Below are 27,000 nucleotides of genomic sequence, written 5' to 3'. Positions count from 1 at the left end.
TTTTATTTGTCTGTCCTGCCTTGCTATTATGTCGCCACAAGCTGTTGAGACCTCTTTTCTTGAAGTTTTGTCTGCGAACAGCCAGGTGAGAACCTCCAATTGTTATAGAACCCCGCAAATGATAAGTTTTGTTTGCAAGTTTTTATATGCATTTTTGGCCCTTTGAATTGTTAGTCCGATTGTTTAGAAGGAGGGTTGTACCCTAATTTGTTTTTAAGACTTTACCCCTATGGAATATACATTTGTATGTCTTTGTCATATGTGGACCCCTTAGGAGAGCATGAAATAAAACTCTTGAATCTTGACATCACCTTGCCCTTCCATTGGGATCATTGTCGTTCCAAACTCAAAATCTACAGCTAAGGAAAATCTATGGTAATTCTAGATTCTTCACAGTTTTAAGTTCTATCTGTAGCTGCAATTATCCACAGGTTCTGAATCTGTGAATGTGGTTGTCTTTTGCTCAGACAGATGTTCTTTTGTGTGCACCAAAGTTGAATTTAACTGTACAAAAAGTTAGTGAGAACTTTATCACATGGTAATAACACCACACCCACAACATCAATCTACCACTAAAGTGAAAGGTAAATATATAGGGGCTTATTTAGGAGCTTTGTGATGCAGTGCAGTGCTGCAGATCTACGGACTTGCAGCACTGCACTGCGTTACAGGGAAAGGGCAGGAATGCACCTCATTTAATGGAATACAGCGCTTTCCTGTCCTTTCCCATGCGCTGGTGCACAATGGTCTGCCTAGCACCAACATAGGCACCCTTGCACCATGGTGCAAGGGTGATTGTGTTGCAAGCAGGAAGTTTGATTTTGTGGATGAAGGGACACCTTCCTGCACAAAAAGGATCCTGGTAAGCATATTCCTCCTTCTATGCAGGCTGCGAAATAGGAAGAAACAAGGAGAAATGGAGATATTTCTCGTTGTTACATCTCACCTAGGAAGATGTAAGATTTTGGTGCATTCCAGGTTTACAAGTTGTGATAAATCCTTGGGAGTTGGGTGGGAACACCCATACAACGCCCATGGAACACCTTCCCAGGGCACAAAAATGCAACACATCGATGTGTGCTGCCTTGTGTTACTCTAGATATTTAGAGCCACACAAAGTGGCTTTGAGTGGCTTCAAAAATCTGTCTTAAGCTTTGTGTGGCTCTTGCACCGTGCAGTAGACCCCATAGTTTTGATTCTTAATTCCACCTTAAACTAACCTCCCAAATTGAGTATGGGTGGAGTTAAGAATGATAGATATATACTTAACATACATATGTTTCTCTCTCTACATTCTACAAAAACTGCTGTGATTCGGCCTGAAGAGATCCACCTTTGACAGCTCCTGCAGTGTGGTAGGTTTGTCAGGGGACAGCCACTCAGTGGAGTGAGAGTTAGTTTAATCCTGAAACCGCAGTTTTACTTTTCAAGGCAGTAATATTCTGTCAGACATTCTGGAATTATTTCCAAACCGAAAGACCAATGTCAACATTTAAAAAATGAATATGCGTAGGAGGAGGTGAATACATTAGTGCCAGTGGAGGGTGTGTGTTATGTGTGTGTTACAGAGATCAAGGATTGTCGCCTGTAGTATTGCGCCCTCGGTTCTTCCTTTCGACCGTTCTTTTTAGGCTACAGAACTTGCTAAACGCTCAAAAGTAAAATTATACGTGTAATGCCAGACTCCCGAAATGCACTGAAAAAATCCCGGTTTGAGCATGTGACCTTTTAGGCTAAACGAAAGCAGCGGAACATTGACAATCGCAATCTTTATAGTACTTTTCGAACTGACTATCACTTTCATATACCGATTCGTGGTATTAGGTGTAGAAAACAAACTGATTACGAATGTTGTTTGAACTTACCTAAAAATTGTGGTTCCAAAACGTTTATGTGGAAGTATTGTTTCCTGTTGGCGCGTTCTTTGACGTGTAACTGGTCCAGTGCCAGAGAAGCCTAAAGAAAAGGACATCATTATTAAAAATGCCACGCACGTGTATGGTGGATGTATCTATAAAATTTATGTTCAATTTAGTTTAATCCATATAAGTTAAATATACATTTAAGGATACTAAAACACCGTTTTGAGCGCAGTGGAGGGAGAAAGGAGAAGGATGAAGGTACAATGCAGCCTTTTTAGGTCGAGCATTAGCCAAAATCCTTTGATTTTACCTAAATTATTTGTATAATGCAGCCACTTCTATTTATCCATTGGTTTGTTCTTGTGTCAATCACATTTTGCTTCTGTCCACCATATAGTATAAGGCAATGGCTCAGCCTACTTCAGCACTGGATAGCGTCACTTTGAGTGACTGCATTTAGCTCTTTCACTGCTGCCTATGTTTGTAGAGAATGATGTAATAGCAGGACTCTTTTTCCACACCTTACCAGCAGATAACATGAATTCTAAATATTATCTTCATGAGGGTGCCCTATCTTTGCAAACCTGCCTGTCTGCCATCACTTCTTTCTTTATTTCTTTCTAAGTTTCTTTCTTTCCTTCTTTCCATGTTTGCTTCTTGCTTTCCACTTTCTTTCATTCTTTTTTCCCTTTCTTCTCTTCTTTCTTTCCTACTTTCTTTTCTTCTTTGCTTTCCTCTTTCGTTTTCTCTTTCTTTCTTTCTTTCTTGCCCCTCTCTATTTCTGCCTTTCTTTCTTTCATCCTTTCTTTCTCAACTTCTTTCTTTCTTATCAGCTTTTTTTATGAAAGGCAAGAGGCTTCCAATTGGCTGCCAATCACAGACTGACTTTTTTAAGCTTGAGTTAGCTCAGACCTTTTGATTTTGTTACAATTATGTGCATTACATTGTTACATATTGGGGTGTGTGGTGGAGAGAGGGGGGTGTAGCCAGACTTTGTCCATTAGTCTGTGGTTCTGTCATTCACATTTCCCTCACTCCAGCATGTATCAAGGGGCAATGTTTTAGCCCACTTCGGACACTGGCTTAGTTACAGTTTGCTGCCCTTTCACAAGGAGCACATCAACACACAAAGAAGTTCCCTTCAGTGCCAGGGAGTACTATGACAATGTGTGCTTTGTTGGGATGAAAACAACATTTTTGCCTTTTGGCCGATGGTTTGTTTAGATTGATGATGGCCCAGTAGCTTACTGAACAATAAAGTTTGGTAAAAAAACAGGACAAAACAAGAATTGCCAAAAGGCTGCCAGCCAACTCAGAACTATTGGCTTTGTTAATAATAATTTAGTTTTTAAGTATTTGTATGTAAACTAAGAAGAATAAAATAATTTTCCACAAGTCACAACGAAGAGCCTCTGAGGGACATAAATAAGACGTTGTCGTTAAGTATCATAATCTTGAGAAAACCAACACAAATTAATTTGGAGAAACATGAAAAAGATGGAGTTTGGTCACAGTAATGTAACTGCTTGCTCAAAGGCAGGCAACGTGCAATTGGTTATGGTAGGAGTGTCCAACGATAGTCCAAGATGACCAGATGTGCAACAAATCTTCAATGGAACTACTGGCTGTGTCGAAAAGTCACGGATATATTGATTGTATATGAATTAACTCAAATAAATATCCTGAAAATCTGGAACGGACCAGGTTCATGTGACCTAAAACTACATTGTGTACCTGTCATTTTCTGGGTATTTGCAGATAGACTTCCCAAGCCCCTAAAGTTGTGCATATAGCCGACCTTCTGCGGATATGTACCTCCCACTACTCCCTGGGGCCATACATATTAGTGGGAGATATGCTTGAATGACAGCAGACATATCAGAGAATATGCATGGCTTATAAGAAGCCTTACCCATTCCTGGACCCTTTCCACACACATGGAAGATTATATTAGAGGGCGCTTCTTATATGTTAATCTAGTGTAGCACATATGGATTAAAAATTAGGTGGCAAAGTATAGTCTTTTTTATATTTTTGGTATTGATTTAAAAAACAACAGCTTAACTTATAGCTTCACATACGATCCCAACGCCCCACCCCTTGGCCCCCAACAAGGCGCATGACATAGCAGTTACTTCGTTGTGATTCGTTTTTTTTTAGGTATGGTCTTTTAATGTTTAATTAACTTAATAAAATTCCACAGAGGGACACTTATCCTAACTACACATCGCCCTAATGAAGAACTTGAATCTTCATTCTCAGGGGTCTCACTAATACAAAAGAACTTGGCACAGAAGCTGAAATATTAAAAGACATCTTTATTAAACGTAATAAGTGAGACTACGTCGCACAGGAGCCTTTAGCACCTGAATGAGGCAGTCTAAAGAATACAGATTACAAACTCAGCATAAAAGAAAGGGGCAGTCCTAGCTTCTGCAAGCATACAAAATACCTAATATGGACATACAAGATCTGCAAAATATTAGCCAATAGAAAAACGTCATGTAACCAGAATGTCCCCCTTACGTCGTGTTTCTGCCCAACCCATAAGTCAATCAACTACAGCACTTATAGGTCAATCAGTAATGGCAGAACATGTCTGTATGCAGTTAGGCCAGCTAGTGTCTGAGATTGCTTTCAAAGCACGGACTGAGGGGGTTTTCTACACGTTGCAGTCAAAAGGGCAGAAACACTTCATGAATAGAGCAGTCTGTGTAAAGGCAACACAAATTGAAGACAAATGTAAGATGGAGTCAATATTAAAGAACCTCAGACCCCCCTTTTGCCATCACACAGGCAAATCCTAAAATTATTTTGCAAACATTATGTATTTCAGTGACTATTGACAATGCCAATAAAACAATAAGAATCAGTCTCCAAACACCAATTCTATACAATCGCACGGGAAATACCCAGAGTCCGTCAAAGCCTCTTCTGGCAGGCTTCTATTGTCCATCAAATCCTGTTTCTGTTGTTTTCTTCCGCATGGGCCTCTACATTCAGGCCTTTCATGAAAATGATGTTACTCAGTATCCGTTGGAGTGCCTTCCTGGCAAACACTCACAGCTCACTTGAAAGTCTCAATGTCTCAATGCAGTGCACCAATATTTCCTGTGCTGCAGGCACTACAGATAGTGTGCTCTTCATTGATCAAGGGCACAGATCATCTCATGCAGACCCAAGTACTATTAATCGGGGAAGAGCAACAGACTGTCACTCTCAGCAACACTTTCAGGCTCCAACACTCTCTAATTCAGTGTCAGAGGATGGTCGGGCTGCTCTTTCATGGGCACCATAATGTAGTGCCTTTTGCCAATCTCAAATCCTCCGGTGCACTGCACTTCCGTTGGAGCAAAGGAAAAGGGGTTGTGTGGCCAAAACTCAGGCCAAGGGGCTCAAGGGACTGCACACTGTCAGAGGTTAACCAGCACATGACAGGTGGGTGGAAAACTGAAGCCTCAAACAAAAAGAATCCTTCTCTTTCGCTCTTTGCACTGAAATTCTGGTTCTGTGGCAAAACCAGATCCTCCTTCTCTGATGTTCAATGCCTTCTGATGAAGCAAGCACAATACGTTGGAGATATCACTGATGAAGCACTTTCTGGGTGTTGGGACTGTTCATCTGTTAGCTGTCACTGATGAGAATTAGAACTCATCTTTATCACCGTTCTGCAGGGTATCATTCTCCCTTTGACTCTGGAAGATCCCGCAGAACCTAGTGACGTAGAAAATGTGACACGGTTGTTTCCTTCAATAAAGTACAAAAACAGTTCATTGTACAACAAGGGACTGCAAGCAAGTGGCCTGCAATATTTAAAGGAGTGGCCATACGTCATGGGACATTTCTGGTCTAGAACACACTGTCATTCTCAAAGCCAATACAAAGACAAAGGCAGTAGGCAAAACAGTGCCTCTAGCCTCTTTAATTGGGTTTCCATGTGAGAGCATATCCCCTACCATCTAAGGGTAGATAGCGACATGGGAATTCTATCTGAATGGATGTCCTCACACATGGTGGCATTGTCTAATGGGGCAAACACATTTTTTTTCTCTCTAAATGATTACATATAGGTGTTCCCTAATTCCTTATCTACAACACCTCAAAAGAGAAATCGCATAATACATTTTATCAGGGACATGTGGATACCTCCCTTTAAGAATTGTGCATCAGGTGGACTATGCAATGCAAAAGCTAATGATCAATATGTGGAAACAAAAGACAAGAACTAGAGAGTCCTGGTATTTCCATTTTTTAAAATACATCTGGTCCATCAAAAATTAAAGCAGCAGGAAAAAGGAACTAAAAACCAAATTAGAATAGGCATTGAATTTGTCATATTCAAAAAAAGTAAGGTATCTCCTATTGAGGTGGAAAACGTATCTTACTATAGTATTGAGTCAATTAACCAGTCCATCACTACCCTAACAGTCAGACTGAAAAACATCAGAGTAGGCCTAAAGAAAATTTTTGAAAACCAGACTGGTCATACAAAAGGGAATTATACATAATATGGGGTCTCTGGTACATTACTGCAGTCTGGAAGTGTGAACCTGAGCAATACACCAACTGGTGAAAGGAATTTGGAAAAGGGAAATGGGACTAGGTAAAAATGAAGCCTTGTTTCCTTTATGGTACAAAGCCATACACTACTTAGGAAGCAGAACAAAACTGACTAATGTAATATAGAAGTTAGGTCACCATGTACAAGAGTCACAAATCTATAATTTATCCTTACGTCCAATCAGGATACATAAATTTAGGGCTGCCTGTTCCTTTAAGGGAAGAGGACAGTATCGTGACTAATTGCAGATGACACACTTTGATTCTGTATATCTCTTTTTTTTTTCTTCAAATACCGTTAAAGCCAAATTTGACATACACTGATGAAGTGTTGTCTTGTTATGTTCACAGCATGAAAAAATCATATCTGTGAAATTTAGTATCAGCGCAAAAAAAAAACCAACAAAAAACACACATATGCCAAGCCATCAGATATACGCGCTGTATATCAAGCACAAAAAGCATAGACAAAACAATAGCATATGTAAATAAGCGGTAACACACAACACTATTGCATGCACTTTTATGCACTGTGAACCTGCAGCTCAAAACAGAATATTCAGGCCTGCTTAATTTGTCAGGCTTAAAATCCTCACCAGGAACAATTCATAAAAGGATAAAATGCAAAAATATGTAAAACGCACGAACATTTCTGCATATAACACACAAAATATCAACTGTAACAACCATCTTTTGAAAACATGCTAAACCCTTTTAACTTTCCAAAAACTTTTTCACAGACACTCTGCGTGTCCCATGCGCCAACACCCTTTGAGGCCCTGTTTTTCCAAGCAATAATTTCTCCATCTGTTTACACTTACTCCTAACTCCCACCTCACACTAAGACTGAAAAAGACAAGAAAACCTTCCCAACTCTTTCTAACCTGCAATAACCAACCCTATTTAAAAACACATGATATATATATTACTCCTGTTAGGGGCTACAATTTATTTCTATACTTAGATTATTAAAACAGTTACTGTGAATAATTCGCAGAACATAATAACACACATATCAGTTTTAGAACAAATGCTTGTTTGCAATGGTACTCATTTCATCTACCTTGAATGGATGAAGGCTCAGTTAGGTCCAGCAAAAGTTAAAACCTTCCACCCTGATATTAAACTCAAACCTCTGCACCAGGCACATTGGCTCACTGACCTATTTAAAAGGAAACCCAAATGGGAACAACCTGCAAATTTGTATTATACCTAAATGTATGCATTTACTGAAGCCTAAAGCACTTTAAAGCTATTGTAAATGACAAAAATGCCCACATTTTACCCAAATTCGACTTTGATATTTGGGTCACTAAAAAATAAATATCCTATAATAATGTTACATATTAATCATCCTCAGAATGTTCTTTACAAATTGCAGAGATTGGACATTAGACATATCTCCTGCAAATCCTGAGAAAAATGAGTTTTTCACGCCTGGTCAAGTGAAATTCTGTATGCTAATGTCCTTATTATGCAGTATACCATACCTTAAATTAAATTATAATGCTAGGAGGTCACAGTATAAGTATTAAGCTTCATGAATAGTAAAAAACGAATTTTGTAGCACTTATTTTTATAACCCTATCAGTTTTGATAATTCCACATATTAAGCCTCTGTAATTTTTTTGAATCTGACTTCATTTTCTTTTTTCTTTTTTCTTTTCTCTGTGCCACGTGGGCCGACGAACAAAGTGGCCTGGCCTCCCCAGGTCATGTACACATTAACCAGATTAAACTGTAAGAAACTAACTTTCGTCACCCGAAACTGACCTGCAAAGCCGATTTCCCTGATTGATCTTTATCTGAGATTGCCAATCAATGTACAAGACATCGTTAACTTTTTAGTTTCCCTGGACTTGCCCTATCTTGTTTCAGCATCTTTTACGGTTTCTTTCTTTTTAAATGTTTCTTCATTACATGGGTTAATTATTATTTAGCAACTGAGCCAAGAATATGCTTAGAGAAATGCTTAAAAAAAGGAAAACCCTTAATTAAAATGTCTACCTATAATACAAAATAATGAACCTTAGTTTTGAAACCTTTTTAAAACAACATTCTGAAATGCAACGTTTTCACCTGTGCAACTGAGGGGAAAATCCTGGCTAAATAAAAATTCCTGTTTATTTAGCTTGTCTCTAAGTGCTTGTAAGAAGCTGGCAGTCTTTTTCAAACTAAAACATATCAATGAGTGTTCTATATTATTTTGAGTTCAGCAGGAATTTACTTCAGCTGATCTGTTTGCCTGTTAATACCTAACACAATGTATCTAAGGAAAATGCTGTAAGTTTTTTTTTTTTTTTTCGCAAAACACCCAATTTCGTTTTTGGGGGTTTTTATTCCTAGTGAATGTGAATTTACATTTTAGTTTTTAAACATTTAGACATCTTGCTTAATAGACTGAAAACATCAAAAAGAAACACAAACACACATTTGAGCTCATTTCAGACAAACAGAAAGGGGTCAAACACTCAGGACACACAATACGGAGCGCTTTTAGCCATGCATTTCGTGAATAGTGCCATCGCTATTCACTTACAGAAATTGCACTAATGGGAAAACCCCATAGACATTTAAACACACATTTAACCCACATATCAATACTCAGGACAGAAATAAAGGACAGCCCACAGACTGTACTTAAACCAAACCATTTGTAAATACTAGTTGTAAGTCATATTTACAAGAAACGCTTCTCAATTGTGTTCCAAAAGACTTCAAAAACAGCCGAACAGACTGATGTATGTCCAAGAAGCGAAAATACACTTAATTCACTAGCTTTGGTTAGCAGAACACCAAACAAAATCTTTCTGCATATCTTCATTCATAAAACTGCACAGAACAAAGGATCCTTGTATGTATTATGTCCATATTTTAATTCCCTGGGGATACAAAATCACCAAGGAAGAAATGTGTTTGTAAATCTAAACCTATTTAGATATTCCCTTTAGGGGAAGCCGGCTAATCCAAACGTATACAAAGTTGGCCAACACAAAGCTCCAAATTTGCTAAGATCAGGCATCTTATAGCTCACTAATCTAGCTTCAAACTTCAAGGGGCTATCTCTATCGATACACTCGTAAATATACAAGACCCTCGGTTTTTGAAAATTGCAATCTTCAAATAAAAACTAAGGACCAAACAAACTAAGAACCAAACTAAGGACCAAGCAAAACTAAGAGCAAAGGACTGGGAGCGACCCACTTATACTTAACTCTTACTTTTACTAATCAAAAGGTTATCCAAATTCTAACTGTCAAGTTCTAAATGACCTAACGGTCTCTTTGTTTTTTTTTTTTTAATACTCACGCCAAAAAGGGTTCTCAGTCTGGAGTGACATCATGTGGAGGATCAAAATCAGGAAGAGCAGAAATACACTGGGCTGCAGAGACAAAGAATCCCCAGAATCCCTGTGCACAGAGTACCTTCTTAGTAGAATCCTGTCTTGTCCTCCTCAGTAGCTTTCTGTCTCCTGACAAGATCACTCCCACAGAAAGTCACTTCTCTGATGAAGCCCGCGTTGGCCGCGCCATCTGAAGAACTTGAATCTTCATTCTCAGGGGTCTCACTAATACAAAAGAACTTGGCACAGAAGCTGAAATATTAAAAGACATCTTTATTAAACTTAATAAGTGAGACTACGTCGCACAGGAGCCTTTAGCACCTGAATGAGGCAGTCTAAAGAATACAGAACACAGAGGTCTTTTATATGCTTAGGATTACAAACTCAGCATAAAAGAAAGGGGCAGTCCTAGCTTCTGCAAGCATGCAAAATACCTAATATGGACATACAAGATCTGCAAAATATTAGCCAATAGAAAAACATCATGTAACCAGAATGTCCCCCTTACGTCGTGTTTCTGCCCAACCCATAAGTCAATCAACTACAGCACTTATACGTCAATCAGTAATGACAGAACATGTCTGTATGCAGTTAGGCCAGCTAGTGTCTGAGATTGCTTTCAAAGCAATGACAGAGGGGGTTTTCTACACGTTGCAGTCAAAAGGGCAGAAACACTTCATGAATAGAGCAGTCTGTGTAGAGGCAACACAAATTGAAGACAAATGTAAGATGGAGTCAAAATTAAAGAACCTTACTAATAACAAACAATAGTGCTAAATGAATGGCTCCTACACAATTTATCTGCACAGACAACTTAGCAGTAGGAATTTGTCATAGCACCCCTTTTAATGATAGGGCTGCAAGACACTGAGCCCAGTAGGAGTTTAACAGGTGCACTCAGCCGGTGCTCATCTACACACAGCAACAAGTTACCATGTCATTAATTTTAGGCAATCACAGTATGTAGGGACAGAAATATGTAATCTCAACCATTCATGGGGTCAGGATGGCCATCTGATACATATCTGGTAGCCGTGTCTGTCGAAGAACATGTTCATGCCAATAAGTCAGTGGCCCAGGGAAAGAAATTGAGTTACTGCTTGAGGGGAGTAAAACCCTACTCAAGCAGCAACCACAATCCTTGTCAGGTTGAAGTCACAAGCAAATGCTAAATTAACCTGTGCTCATCCCTCTTGTAGCTTGGCACAGAGCAGTCAGGCATAACTTAGAGGCAATGTGTAAAGTATTTATGCAACATTCCAAACAGTAATAAATTGATAATAAAACGAAACACAACACAAGAAAAATCCCATACCAATTAGAAAAATAGAGTAAAAACTTTGAAATAAGGAAGTCACAAGTTCAGGCCAATCGTGATGGACCATGGGGCGGCTATAGGGGCCTAGTTAGACCCACTGAACAAAGGATCTTGAATCCTGGTTGCAGAGCATTGCAAGGTCCTGCATCAAGGAAGTGTTGCATAGCTGAGGAGATGCAAGATCCTGGTGTGGAGATGCATCACACAGCGTTGGTCTCAGGGAGCTACAAGGCTGCTGTGCGATGTCCTGTGTCATCGTCGAGGAGGCCTTCGATGAGGGGCTTGCGATGGGAAGTCCTGCTTTGAAGATGCATCATGCATCAGCGGTTCCGATGGAGTTGCGGGCTTACGATACAGAGTGCTTAGATGTCGTTGAGGATTACATCAACAAGAGGCTTGCAATGTGAAGTCCTGAGTTGGGGTTTCATCGTACAGCGGTTCCGATGCGGAATTGTTAGGAGGTGATTAGTCGTGCAGTGGCTTAGATGCAGAGTTTCAGGGAGACGATGTGTCATGCTGCGTTGGCTCTGCTGAGACCGCAGTTGGACTTGCAGAGTGGATTCAGGCTCACTTCCAAGGGTCCAAGTCTGGGGTGGCACCACTTGGGAGGGCAGGACTCACAGCAGGCAGAGTGCAGGTGCTGGGTTCAAAGTGGAGGAAGATTGTTCTGTCGCTGAGGCTTCTGAGCGGGAGGCCAGCCCATAAGCCCATGGAGTCAAGTTGCAGATTCAGTCCTTGTCACTCAGGAGGAGGGCAGCGTGGCAGCAGGGCAGCAGAGCAGCAGAGTAGAAGGCCTTCTTGCAGCAAGCATGTAACACAGCAGTCCTTCTCTGAGTCTTTCACAGGTCCAGATGTGTACTGAAGAGTTGAGTCTAGGGACCAATAGTTATACCTAGTGCCCACTTTGAAGTAAGAGAAGGTTTTCGAGCTTTCCACCACAGGAGTGACTTGAATTTCCTGCCTCCCTGCCCTTGGCCCCAGATTGTATGGGGTCATAACAGACCATTGTCAACCTCCTAGTGAGTGTGCTAAGGCAGAGCCTTTGTGAAGTGCAAGTGTTGTAAGTGACAACACATCCCTGTCACCATGTCACATAAGGCCATTTGTCTCACTGTCTGGGAACAATGCACAAAGATCAACTGCCAGCTACACCTATTCCTGTGATGCTGGGACAGGCTGGAGGCATCATATGATTAGGACAAGAAAATGCAAACTTTCTAAAAGAATAAAAAATGTGTGTACCCACTATACCATAGAAACTTTTGTAACTTATCATAGATAACGTCAATGAATCCGTATCTGTAATAGCCAGTGATAGCATCTTATTCTTTCTTAAACATATGTCCACTTGGCTCACAAACATCTATATTTTGTGCAAATTATGACACCATAACCTTACACGAAAAAAGACATGGCAAGTATGGACATTTTTTTCACATGGTTGAGTTTATTTTACTTCAGACACCACACTTGATGCACTCTATACTTTGCGACAGATAAATTATACACACATGTAACAACTTTACATATAGATCACATTGAAAAAAAGTTTTTTTCACAACATTACTGTGTGGTAAAACGTAATGACTTTACATTCATAAGTGTCCAACATATATATATATATATATATATATATATATATATATATATATATATATACACACACATTTTTGTATTTATTGTGAAGAAGCATCCAACAATAATAACTATTAAAGGTTACACATTTCCATCAGCTGGAGACATCTTATATCCCTTAGAGTTGAGGTCACAAAAGTACCATGAGGCCCTTAGTGGTCGGAGTTCATTCTAATGGTCATAGAGGTATCAATACTCTGTTTGCCTTCTCCTGTGTGTTACTTGTCTCCCTTTTCTAGGGAATGGCTGTCTCATGGCCACACTAATGTGTACACCAACATATTTCGACCTTCTATGGGGTCTGGATAATTCTGCCAAAGGTCTTCTTCACGTGCAAAAAACAACAGTTGATGGACAGAATGTAGAACAATGTCAAACATTCACCCCAGTATAGAGATCTGTGCCTAAATCCATCGATTTGTTTGCTCACCATGCCATTCTAGTTTGAACCTAGCCACATGCAAATCAGTCTTGACCCTGTGCCCCATGGGAACAGTCCAGCACGAACTGCCAAGCCATGTCCTCCCTGAACTGGAAACAAGCATCCTAGGACCAGTTTCGGGCTTTCAGCCCTCATCAGCCAGGATGGCTTGATTTCAGTGGCATGGAGACCACAGGATTCACGTTTGAGCATACCCGTCCCACTCGGGGTGACAAAAGCAAAAATAACAGTTGATTGACAGAATGTAGAACAATGTCATACATTCACCCTAGTACAGAGATCTGGGCCTAAATCCATCGTTATTTTGTTCACCATGCCAGTTTGAACCTAGCCATATGCAAATCAGTTTTGATCCTGTGCCCCATGGGAACAGGCCAGCCCAAACTGCCAAGCCAGGTCCTCCCTGGACTGGAAACAAGCATCCTAGGACTGGTTTCGGGCATTCAACCCTCATCAGCCAGGATAGATTGATTCCAGTGGCATGGAGAGCACAGAACTCACATCTGAGCATACCTGTCCCACTCGAGGTGACAAATGCAAAAACAACAGTTGATGGTCAGAATGTATAACAATGTCATACATTCACCCCAGTCCAGAGATCTGGGCCTAATTCCATCGTTTTTTTGCTTACCATGCCATTCCAGTTTGAACCTAGCCATATGCAAATCAGTCTTGACCCTGTGCCTCATGAGAACAGTCCAGCCCGAACTGCCAAGCCAGGTCCTTCCTGGACTGGAAACAAGCATCCTAGAACCGGTTTCGGGCTTTCAGCCCTCATCAGCCAGGATAGCTTTATCCCAGTGGCATGGAGAGCACGGGACTCACATCTGAGCATACCGTCCCACTCGGGGTGACAAATGCAAAAACAACAGTTGATGGACAGAATGTAGAACAATGTCATACATTCACCCCAGTACAGAGATCTGGGCCTAAATCCATCGGTTTTTTGCTCCCCATGCCATTCCACTTTGAACCTAGCCATAAGCAAATCACTGCTGCTAGCCAAGTGCCTTATGGTAAGGCATTGAAGTACAGGGCAAATCCAAACTAAAAAAGGATGGCCAGCTGAATTGACTTATTGCAATGACCAGTTAGGAATTTATGCGGAATTAATGCCGGTAACATCCCACTCATGCATATCACCTGTTCGGGGGTTCATGCTCGCAGCTGAAGATGAGAAGTCTCATTCCAGTAGTCTTGATTTAAACTGTACTAATGGATGGAAGAGTGGCGGGAGTGCATGCCAATTGGACATTAAACTGATGCTGAGTCTGAAATATTGTGTTTGCTAATGTGCTATGTTATCTTGGATGTCTGATTAACCCTTAAAAAAGTAAATAAATAAATAAAAAAGAATGACTCATGATTATAAAAACTTTTGTTTTTCATATTTCATTTCTACAATACAGCCAATAAGACCATTTCCTTTACTCTAAACTTTAATACATAACCCTTGACGTTTCTATTGCATATAATATAAACTAATACTGACAAAGTTTACAGTACCTATGAATAGTGATACACATAGCATAACTCACATTTTCAAAGATCCAAATTAAAGACTATGGTTTCAGACAACACGTTTCGCATTGTCCTATCACTTTTTCAAGGCTTTCCGAAGAATTGGACCATTAGGAATTCAAACGTGCATGGGACTCCTCATCAAAAAGACTTCAACCGTAGCCAGAGCACATGTGTGCTGAGTGAACTGAGTTGAGAACCAGTTCCTTAATTGATTGAAGATTCATTTATATTAAGTGATGGAATTTACCATACTCGAATAACTAGGATCATGATGTTACAGATTTTTCATTTATTTTGTTAATAGGCTTTGCACGAGCTGTGGTTATATTTGAAGTCCTTTTCATGAGGAGTCCCAGACTGGCCAAACTTTGTCAGAAACAGAATCTATTCTGAACCACTGGAACATCAGGGGTTATAAAAGGACACACCTAGTGCCCACAGAACACTTGGTGCGAAGGTGTGAAGGAAATAGCTTGATTGATTGGCTGTTTTGAGAAAAATAAATATTAGAAAATAAAGTAGAAAACGTTTTTTTAATAATAAGAGTCGGTCTTAAATAAATATTCATTCTAATTGGGGGTGCCTCAAAAATCTATGAGTAAGTATTGTCTAATGTGTTTCTTTCTCATTGTCTTGGCTACTGTCCCATGTTTCCATTTATTTGAACGTTATGCAAATTCTGCAGCAGAAGGGCAGCATACCAACCCTGAATTGCACAGAGAATTGCAGGTCTGACCTGTGAAGAATGAACAAGTATACATTTGATTAGTATGAACTCATCTCAATTGTGGAGTGTAATAATGCTTTTGTAAAAACATTAGTGTGGATTTGAAAAGCTTGAATTATTCATAGAAAATGTTAATTTACTGTTAAACATCGGTGAAGATTATACCACTTACCAGTGCAAGCCGATGCACCGACAGGAGCCTAATGCTGTACATTCATTGATTCAGTTCAGATCATTGAAAAGTAACCTGCTGTAGCACGCGGTTCAACATTTGTCTATTATTTTTAAATTTGATTAACTTTTATGGACTAGTTGTACACCTATGTGAGCTAGGCTTTCAGCTAAAACTTTTAAACAAGTTACACACAGTTGATTACATGTGGGAACTAATTCTGATGCCTCCCTCGTGGAAGCAGTGATTCAGGTTGAGAATTCCAGTGTTCCTCCAGAATTTGAACACTATCCCTAACATGCCTGAACATATTTGGTAAAATAAAATATCTACACAAGTAGCGCGGCTAGTGGCTAGCAGACACAGCACATATTCTTCTGTATACTAGTGGGGTTTACTAGCTCACTTAAGGGACAACCCAAAATGATTTAAAAAAACGTACCTTACATCAACCAAAACCTTGAACCTGAAGGTAAACTAAAGAAAAGTGAGCAGCAGTGTGGACTAGGGAGGGGTTTGTATATTGTGGACAGATGAATACTTAGTTCGAAGAGAGACAAGCGTCTTCCGCGTTCAGGACCTAAACCGTAGGGGATCCTGGCTCACTGCCGGGGACCTTAGGAAGTGATTACAATCACCTAATATGAGATACACCTCCCTAATGCTATGTATACCTCAAAGGGTTACCATAAATGCTGTCTACCAGTGAACGCGCCCATTTATTCAGGTTACGTCCATCTGCAGCAAATCCCCCTGCTCTCTTCAGGAGCATACCCAGGACTTTCAGCATCAGTGGGGTCTAACCCAATGGGACTGCTGGGCTTTGACGATCATCAGTGACCATTCAGCAAACAGCAAATAGTAAGTCTTTTTGGTGATTATTTTATGCATTTGAAAGCAGCTATGTTTTCGGTTTGTTCATATTATCTGATTTATTGTACTTCGTTTGTCTACAAGCAATTCACAACAAATGTACATTTTAATGATTCAACATAGAATAGATAATTTTGCACAACATAAAGATAAAGGTTGGCCAATCTCAGATGCTTTTGTAAAACTTTCTAATAAACTTGGCAATGAATCATTAGTTCAAAAGTAAAAGTAACATGTACGTACTAGTGGCATTTTACCTTGGAACAACCCTTGAAGGGCATGCTCTGGATTTAATAGGGTTGCAGATGGGCAGGGAAAACAAGAGTACATCACAGTATGGGATGGAAAAAAGGGGTCCATGGCAACTCGGGACATGGAAGTTGAGGAACCATGGAGGGAAGTATCAGCATCTTAACCACTCCAAGAGGGCGGCAGTTCACTGTGTATGTAGTAGGGCTCTTCTTCTGCCTCACAGTAGTAGAATAGCATAAAGAACTGCACATCCATGTGGACTTTACATGGCAACGTTGCCTGGTGGTGGGCTTTCCTTCCATTTCACCTGTGTGGTGTCATGCATTCCAGGGTGTAGTTTCCCTTAGGCAGGACTTGGTATCTGATGTTACTACTTACCTCTCCCTCAAACAGTTCTTTTCATCCTGGTATCTTTGGATTCATACTGTTGGCAAAGCTGAGCTGCCTCCAGGTAGTGAGCTATATGTCTGACACTGCAAACATATCTAGATTTTCAATACCTGTATAACCTAAAATATAATTGTGGAATGCCTTTTGGTTATAGGTGGTGAAGGGGACTTACAATACCAGTGTTCCTACCTTTACAGTCCCTCTCCCGTATTTTCGCAGGGCCTCACATCAAATGCTTGTGTTGATAATATCAGCAATAATAATATAAAATACAGTAATATTACTAAGCTTCAGGAAGGTTTGTGTCTATATGCTTTGATTTCCAACCTACTTATAGACGTGACAGGAATGATGTCAGAGAGACTCATTGTTGTCTCAAGAATTGAAGTCTATCTAAATGGGGGTATCATGACATCAGTGTTTTCACTGATGGTCCATTGAATATAGGTCCATAAAAGGAGAATATGAACGTAGTAGAAGACAGTAGTAGAATATAATTTAAAATACTTATTATTACATTTTCCTTTTTCAAATGATGTTAGATTGTGGAGGAAAGCTGCTTCTATCACTTCATAAAGTGTGCAAATTCTTTGCTATTTTCACTTGTTTAAAAAGCAGAACCAATGGCAACCTCAAGATAAAGAGAACACACTACAAAGAGAAATAACTAGATAGAAATGTGAACTAGAGAATCACTTTCCAGAATTCCTAAACTTAATCTCCAAAGAATTATTTTACTTACCACTGGTGGCATATTTGATACTAGCAGTGTTAGACATGATAGACCAGAGCTGTCATAAACACTTGCATCTGAATTAACACTTAACAGAAGACGAGCTGATTCGCTGCGATCTGTAAAAGAAAATGGAAACTTCCATAAATGGGCAAATTTGATGAAATAAGCGAGCACCTCTTGAAATAACTGTATATGTAAACAGGAGAACACATTATCAATGCAGAACAGCTGTCCCTGGAGATAGTGTGGACGTACCAAGCAAGGGAAGCAGAAGGCAAACAAACCCACACAGGGCCCGATTCACAAACGGCCTCTGCACTTGCGAAGGAGGTCCCACACTTTTATGGCAGTGGACTCCCACTTGTGGCGGTACCTCCGCATTGCAGTTTTTGATTGCGGAGGTCCTTCTATGGGAAACAGCCTTTACAACAGAAGGTGTTACAACGCTTGCCATTACAACACATGTCGTTACAACATGAAAAGCTTGATGCAGGGGGTAGAAGGTGTAGGAGTTAACACCAACACCTTCCCTACTGTTGCACACATTGGAGTTGGAATAGTAAATTATACTATTGCAATTTCTAGCGCACCCGACAGCACGTCAGGGTAAAGGTATGCGCTGTAACAGCATGCTTTGTAATGGCACGCGTTGTAAAATCATACAACCCCTTCCATGAGTGCAGGCCCCCCGCCACGACTAAGGGTTCTCCACCACGAGTGCAAAGGCCCTTTGTGAATCAGACTGACAGTCAAAAATGCCAACCTAGGTGTTAAAGATTGAATTAAAGTACTGGAGACCTTGATATGAGCCTCCCGTTCATAAACCCGACTCGATTGCCTTACATGGCTACAGGCTGAAATAGCTCACAGACACACAACACAATACTAACAAGTTTAGCAGCTTAAGTGGGATTTCTGCAGTGACTGAGCTGTAGCCATGCTTTTGTGCAAACCACACCAACCAGACTGAGGTACTAAGGAGGCAAGGTGATGTTTTTGGAAGCACCAACTCCGCATAGCTGTCTATTATAAAGGTATTGGACACAGTATATACGGGATAAAGTACCCACCATGTATTATAAGGGATACATGGTCCTGTTGCTGTACATTATAAGGATATTGTAACCCATTGAGAAGTTCCATAACCATATGGACGAACGAGTCCGAAGGCTGAGTTCCTTTATAAGGTTATGGAACTCTATGGTGACCTGCAATATCCTGACCATGTAGGACAATGGTCACATCCTCACCTTTCCCACAAATTACTTCAATCCTTAGTACATAGCTCTTTTATATAAAAGAGAGAGCATATTTTCAAACATGAAATATGAAAATAGAATCTCTAGTACAAAACTAAATACATCAAAAAAGCTGAAGAAGTCAGGAGCTCTGACGTCGGCAGGCGTCCGTGATGGGGTGCAAAGTGCAGCGGAGCAGCAAGCAGTGCTCTCAGGTGGTGGTGCAGGCAGCAACTTGGTGACAGTCATCCAGCGGCGTCACTGAGACCAGGGCTGTGGTGCGAAGTGTTGTGGTGCTCGTCGCAGACATGTCAGGTTGCGGTGCAAGGAACATTGCTGTCGTGTGCAGAAGCGCTGTTGTTGGCTGACAAACTGGAGCCGATGGTGCCAGCGTCGCCAAGGCTGCAGGTTGGGACAGGGCGATGCTTCATGTAACTTACAAGCGGTGCCCTCAAACCACGGTGCAAGCAGCATCGATGTCAGCATGGCGCGTCATCATAAGGGATACCAGGGCGGTGGTGTGAAGCGAGTCGGTGCAAAGTGTGGTGCCCACAGGTCATGGTGCAAGCAGCAGCTCAGTGGCGGCTGTAGGCGTCATCGTCAGTGAGACTAGGGTTGCGGTGCGAAGTGCAGCCATGGCCTCTTTGGTACCTTCAGGACACTGAGCCGGCAGCGGGGCGTGGACGGTGTCAGGTTGCTTTTTCTTCTGTTGAAGCACAAAACACACAGTTCCCACTGCTGGCAGCAGATGAACTTAATGTCCTTACTGTTCCTGAGACTTCTTGAACAGGGGGCAAGCTCTACCTTAAGCCCTTCAAGAAACTCAAACAAAGAAGGTGCAGAAAGTTCAGTCCTGTCATTTCTCTGCCTAAGACAGAAGCAGCCACTGCAGGTCAACACAGCAAAGCACACAGCAAAGTGGTAGTTCCTCCTCACAGCTTCTCCAGCTCTTATTCTAGGAAGGTTCCTTGATCCAAAAGAGTTCTAAAGCTGGGGGTCTGGGCCCCGATATTTATACCATATTTCCCTTTGTTGTCTTGTGGCAAAAAGTCTCTCAGCTTAGTTCAAACCAGTTCTGTCCTCTCTGGTCCAGCTTCCTGGCAGGGTGTGGAGACAGCATTGTGCACAGGAGACAGGGCCTATTCAGGTGCAAGGAAATCTCCTCCCACTACTCTAAATGCAGCCCAGGTCTATTCAGCTCAGCTCTGAGTCACCCAGGAAAGGCAGGAGACATCTCAAACCCACCTCCTCCCACCCAGCGGCTGTCTGCAGTTAAGGCATATCCCCAGCCCCTGTCACTCCAAAACCAGACAGTCAATACGCAAGCCAGCAGATGCACATAGGATGGCTGAACAAGAAAATACCCACTTTCTAAAAGTTGCATTTTCAAACACATAATTTAAAAACATCTTTACTAAAAGATGTGTTATTAAATTCTGAGTTAAGAGAGCCCAAACTACATTCCCCTTTCTTGTCCCAATGGAAAGTTATATTTGTAAGATGTTATAAAGCAAATCCCATGTTAGCTTATGGGACAGATAGCCTTGCAATAGTGAAAAACGAAATACACAGAATTTACTATCAGGACATGTCACACACACCAGGACATGTCCTACCTTTCACATACTCTGCACCCTGCCCAGAAGGATGCCTTACATGTAAGAAAGGGAAATGTTTGGCCTGGCAAGTGGGTACACTTGCCAGGTCGACATGGCAGTTTTAAAACTGCGTGCAGACACTGCAGTGGCAGGTCTGAGATACCTTACAGGGTTACTCATGCAGGTGGCACAATCAGTGTTGCAAGCCCATACGTAGTATTTGATTTACAGGCCCTGGTACATATTGTGCACTTTACTAGGGACTTACCAGTATATCAAATAAGCCAAACATTGGAAACGCCAATCCATAAACACAATTTACATGGAGAGTATATGCACTTTAGCACTAAATAGCAGTGCCAAAGTGCCCAGAGTCCTTAAACCAATAAAAACAAGGTAAAAACAGGAGGCCAAAAAGCAAAAAGTCTGGGGTTGAACCCTTAGGCCAAGGACATTCCAAGATAGAATGGTCACAGGATTGAGTCCTGTTGGAGGAAGACTGTCGAGACGACTCCCGTGGGGACCCCGTAGGATCGCGGTTATCATATTGCGACCCTGTCCCTCATATTTATTTGGGCCAATTGGGGCATTTCTGCGTGCTGTCTAATTATACGTGTCCGCTAATAAGACAATTGCACTCATATCCAGTTCATAGATGATTATCCAACCTGATTATTGATTACTTAAAGACTGACTACTGCCGCTAAACATCCATAAGTTTAACTTTCAAAATTCATTCAACATTAGAAGAGGGCATGGACAGATTTTCATCCCAGAGTGCATAATCATCTCTAATCATCTTTGACTTATTGTGCCCAACATGTGGATTGTCTCTTGAAATATAATTCACGACGGAGGAGATATAGTTCCTCTTCAATTGATGATACTGCTAGACAGAGATTGTACATACACTTGAACCCTCGCCTTGAAGAAGTCCTATAGCAGGACGAAACGCATCGGCTGTATTGTTCTTATTACAAAAAAAGAAAATGTAATAAAGAACTTGAACTGAAGATCTCTGATTATTGCTATCTACTGTTCTGTGAATACTAAAACGAGTCCTACTTTAAATCATTGTTTATGTGGCGCACCTTTGCTTTTTTGTTTTAAGCTCAGTGGCGGCTGTAGGTACTCCCCTCAAGTCTGGTTCCACCCTCATTTTCACCCCCTCTCTATAGCCATGCAAGCGAAAAGAGTGACAGAATTTGGCCTCCTTAGAGCCTTGAGAAAAACTATCAAATGGCTCCCTGCGAAGCTACGAAGAACAGTGGTACAGGGACTGATACTATCACACCTTGATTATGGCAATTCCTTGTTTCTTGGCAGCCCCATCTCAGTGATTAACAGGCTGCAAATCATCCTGAACGTGGCAGTCCAATTGCTACTGGGTGTACCTAGATCCCAGTCAGCTCGACTAGCACTTGCCACACTGCAGTGGCTGCCAATAGGCAAAAGACTCCAATTTAAAGCGCTTAGCATGGTGTATCATGCTAAATATAAATCATGTCCACAGATTCTTCATCAGTTTCTAAACCCTTATAAGGCAATCAGAGAACTCAGGTCAACCAAGCTACTTCAGCTTAATACCCAAGGTATGCATATGCTATGTAAAAACCTTTTGCGTTCACTGTCACTTTGTGTATCAAACTGGGCCCTTGCCGGCAGCTGAAAGTAATAATATAGAAAAGTATCCACTTTCTCTTCCAGCTACCGACACACTGATGGTGAATTGTGTATTGATTTATACTCGATCAGTCATCAAGCATAAAGAATTTTTTTTAACCATTTAGACACCTATACCCCAGACATATACTTTTTAACTCAGACTTGGACGGATGAGGCATCAAATCCTGATTTAACAGCTGCAATCCCAGCAGGCTATGCTATCGCCTGTGTAGACAGAGTTTCTAAATGAGGAGGCGGCTTAGTTGTCGTCTACTACGTTCAACCACAGATTTTATGTGAGCCAACAAGCCCCTGAAATTACTCTGGTTGTCCTGGGCTCAACAGATGCAGGTCCAGTCCTTCTCACCCAGGCAGGATGTCCGCAAGTCAGCACAGCAGGGCAAAAGTCCTTCAGAGCAGGAGTCCAGCAGAGTGGTGTCTTTTCAGCACCCAAGCAGTCCTCCTTCCTGGCAGAGTATCCACAGGTCCAGAAGTGTATTTAAGAGTTGGTGTCTGGAGAAGGGTGTCTCAATGGTTAGAGCAGCAGACCCTGATGCAGAGGTCTAGCCCGGGACCAAGGTTCAATTCCCCGCCTCGGCGGGTCTTGGGCTCAAAATTCCACGGACCTGATCATTCTCGCCTCGGTGCCTATTCCAATCATGGAGTCCCACTCTGCAACTCTGGGAAATAGCTTGCTTAATCTCCACAATGGCCCCCACAACGCTAAGGATGCCTGGCCTCCACCTTGGGGGTGCCCAGGAGTGGACACCTCACAGGGAAAGCCAGGATGGGTTCCACAGCGGTATTCGTACAAGCGCCTTGAGACCCTTGCGGGTGAGTAGTGCGCTATACAAGTATCAATTTTTTCTGGGGCCTAAAACCTATACCCAGTGCCTACTTTGAAGTTGGATAAACACCTAGAGGTTTCCACCCCACTTCCTCCCCGAGGAGTCAGGCATCCCTCTTCCCCGTGTCCTGGCCACAGCCTGTCTGGGTCACACTAGACCAGAGCCTTTGTGCTGTGTAAGTGTAGTAGGTGACAGCTCTTCCCCCTTGGTAAGTCAATGTGGCCAATCCTGCCAACACCTATCTTTTCTTTATCTCACTGACTGGAACCAATACACAAAGACTAATTGCCAGTTACGCCTAATCATGTGACCCAGGAACGGGCGGCAGGCATCAAAAAGTTAAGACAAGAAAATGGCAACTATCTAAAAGTGGCTTCTTCGGCTGTGTGATAAAAAATCTGACTTTACCATTAAAGAGGGCTTTTAATTACAATTCTTTAGACACTAACTCAACCTGACTACCTGGTCCCAATTGGAAGTTACAGCCTATTAAATGTATTAAGGTAATTCCAATGTTATCCTATGGGCGAGCTAGGCCTTGCAGTAGTGAAAAACGAATGTAAGAATTTTTTCAATACCAAGAGATGCAAAACTTAAAAGCACTTGTACCACCTTTTAAATACACCTGCCCTCTGGGCTGTTCAGGTCCTACTGTTGGGGTGTCTTATTGGTATTAAAAAGGAAGGTTTGGGCCTGGCAAAAGTGTATTTTGCCAAGTCAAAATGGCAGTTTAGAAACCCACACATAGGCTATAATGGCAGGCCTGAGACATGTGTAAAGGGTTTTTTAAGTGGGTAGCATAACCAGTGTTGCAGGCACACTGGAAGCATTTAATTTACAGGCCCTGGGTACATGTAGTACCACATTACTAGGGACTTACCAATACATTAAATATTTCTATTGGGTATAAGCCAATTCTGCCATGTTTTAAGGAGATGCACGTTAGTACTGGTTAGCAGTGGTAAAGTGCAGAGTCCTAATGCCAACAAAAACAAATTCATCAAAATAGGAGGAGAGTAGGCAAAAAAGTTGAGGATGACCCTTCGGAAAGGGCTAAGTCCAACACACTCCTAGTTGCTCTCTGATCAATGGTGCCAATATTTCTAGGCCCTGGCCTACCTACTTTTTTCAGTAGCTTCTGTTTACCTTACTGCATTCAGGTACAAAATGCAATGTATCAGGGCAACTCCTAGATGGTCAAATGCTTCACCCACACTAACTTTGAGCACTGAGAGAAGAGGGTGTGAAGTGGAGAGTACAACACAAATTACTAGTGTCCTCCCATATCTAACACTAAAATCGAATTAGAACCAGGACATTGGAATCACAACATAAAGCAAAGTTCTAGTAAGACCAAGCAGGGTCTTTTAGTAACCAGACAAGGGCTACACAAGAATTGTGAGCTGAGCCTCTTTAATCCCTTTCAAGGATGTAAAAGTTTTACATGTGCCTCAGCCAGATTTTTCATGCAGGATTTGATACTTGTGTCAATAGGAGGAGCTGTAGGAGCTCCCTCCCTGAATATTCTGCTGAGCTCAAACATGTCCTCCTTGCCCATTCAGGTCAACCTGTCAATCAAAGTGGTCAATTGAGGGGCTCATGAAAGGAATTCCACACCTCATTACAGGGATGGCAGTATTATTACCTGTAATATCCAGACCCAGGGGCATATCTATCCTAATGTGAATGGCTGAGGGGATGCTTTGATCAAAGTGAGATTATAAGCTCACCTTACTCTATTAGGCAATACAGTTGCCTAAATAATATTACAAAAGCAGTGAATACCAAATAGGTATAATCTCTTTCCTTTATGTTGCATGCAGAGTATTTGAGAGCTATCAGCGCCAACATAACTGCAGGAGTGGTATCAAGGAGGTAGATCCTTGGTCCTGATGAAAAGTCATGAGGATGGCATAAAACATGTCGACCCTTAAAAAGGCAGATACATAGTTATCCACTCCTTCCTTTCCCCATTTTTATTAATCATACTGACTAGCGGCCATAATAAATAATAATTTACCTACTAGACAGGTAGTTTTAAGGTTTTTCCACATAAAGTACATACCCCCTCTCATATTTTGTCATAATTGTACACAGTATAAATACATCTATAACTGCTCCAGCGTAATTCGTAGTTCGCAGCACGCCCTGTTCTGCAGCAGAGAGGGATGGACCTGATGATGAATCATGCCACCAAGGAGCAACCTTGGGTTATATAAGAAAAATGAGTATGTTTTCTTCATCTTGTGGAGGGTTAGTTCGTAGCAAACTGTTTGGCTTGCTTGTGAAATGTCATGTATTTATTATATCTTAAACGGGGGCTCTTATCAGTTCCCAAGCCCATTTAATGTGTTCATTTGCTTTTGTATGGAACTTTTTATTTGTTAACTTCTCCTGGCTGTACGCATTCATGATATTCCTACGAAAGGTAGTGACACTGTTTAAGCCCCATTCACTGTCAAGGTAACATATCTTCCAACGGAAAAGGCAGACAGCTTCTAACAGTATGCTGGGATGCTTGCTTTTTATTACTTAGTTGTGTTAAGCAGATGCTTTAGCCTTAGAACATTTGTAGCAAAACCTATTATTGCCTCAGTACCTTTCTTTGCAGTTTGTAGGCATTATCGGATAGATTTTTTCTACTTAATGTATCTGGTCACTATGATTACATTTTAAATGTTGTAATAAACATTGCACATTGAACATAACGTTAATATACAAGAGATATGCTATATTTTACTACTAAACAAGCAGTCACAAGTGCTGTTACCTTGCAGACAAAAGGGCCATGATTTGAATGGTGCAGCAGGTGCAGTAGCATTGGACCCAAAAATTGTCAGAACTCCTCTAAACACCTAATATTGCTATTTTTGACTACTGAACAGGCAGTCACAATTACAGTTACCTTGCAGTTAAAAGGGACTTGATTTGAATGGTGTAGCAGTGCAGTGGCACCGGGGCCAAAAGCTCTAGGGACCACACTAAAATCAGATTATGACTAAAATGTAAAACTAAACAGGCACTTACAAGTGCAGTTACCTTGCAGACAACAGGATTGTAATTTCAATGGTGCAAGAGGTGCAGTGACATCAGGACCGAAAGCTCTAGCACCCCACTAAACACCTAATATTGCTATATTTTACTACTAAACAGGCACTCACAAGTGTAGTTACCTTGCAGAGAACAGGGTCATGATTTGAATGGTGCGGCAGGTACAGTGGCACCAGTACCAAATGTTGTCAGAACTCCTCTAAACAAATAATAGGGCATATTACCAAGCAATAGCGATAATTATCGCTATTGCTTGGTTAGAGACAAAAATGTATCGCCGACCTGTGGCGATTTTTATCGCAGATAAACCTTGTTATTACCAAGGTTTATCGCGAATGCGATAAAAATCGGCCGCAATGCATGAATATCGCTGAAAAGTCAGCGATATTCATGCATTACCGAGCTAATGCTCTTAGCCATGTTATCCACCTCCCATTGGATAACATGGCTAAGAATTGCTCAGGGCAGGTGTTAGCTTTTGGTGATATTCGCGCTTTGCGCGAATATCTCCAAAAGTTGGTAATAGGAGATAGCGATGTTAGCGACTGTTTCCAGTCGCTAACATCTTGGCACGCCCACTTTGCATGGCATTAGTGATAAATTTCTCTGACATGCAAAGTGGGGCCCAAGATGGTCGCTATCTCCTACTAGCTGTCGCTAACTGGTGTTAGCGACAGCTAGGTAATTGGGAGATAATTTTATCTCCGCTTTCTTGGCTTTTACAGCCAAAAAAGCAGAGATAAACCCCCTTGATAATAGGCCCCAA

At 41.3% G+C, this 27,000-nt stretch overlaps 1 protein-coding gene across 1 annotated transcript in view; it reads right to left on the bottom strand.

The window, feature by feature from the left end:
• Positions 1 to 27,000, bottom strand: part of LOC144827992 (uncharacterized) — a 557,648-nt gene that overhangs the window by 448,110 nt on the left and 82,538 nt on the right. Inside the window, exons 6-7 of the mRNA XM_078686140.1 lie at positions 17,841 to 17,950; positions 1,866 to 1,956 (exon numbers count right to left, since the gene is read on the bottom strand). Of these exons, the coding sequence (XP_078542266.1) occupies positions 1,866 to 1,956; positions 17,841 to 17,950 (201 nt within the window). The remainder of the gene's footprint in view (positions 1 to 1,865; positions 1,957 to 17,840; positions 17,951 to 27,000) is intronic.

Source organism: Lissotriton helveticus, chromosome 4_1, assembly GCF_964261635.1.
Source record: "Lissotriton helveticus chromosome 4_1, aLisHel1.1, whole genome shotgun sequence".
Lineage (NCBI taxonomy): Eukaryota > Metazoa > Chordata > Amphibia > Caudata > Salamandridae > Lissotriton > Lissotriton helveticus.
The sequence above is the reverse complement of the archived record's forward strand: the minus strand, read 5'-3'. Positions and strand labels throughout refer to the sequence as shown.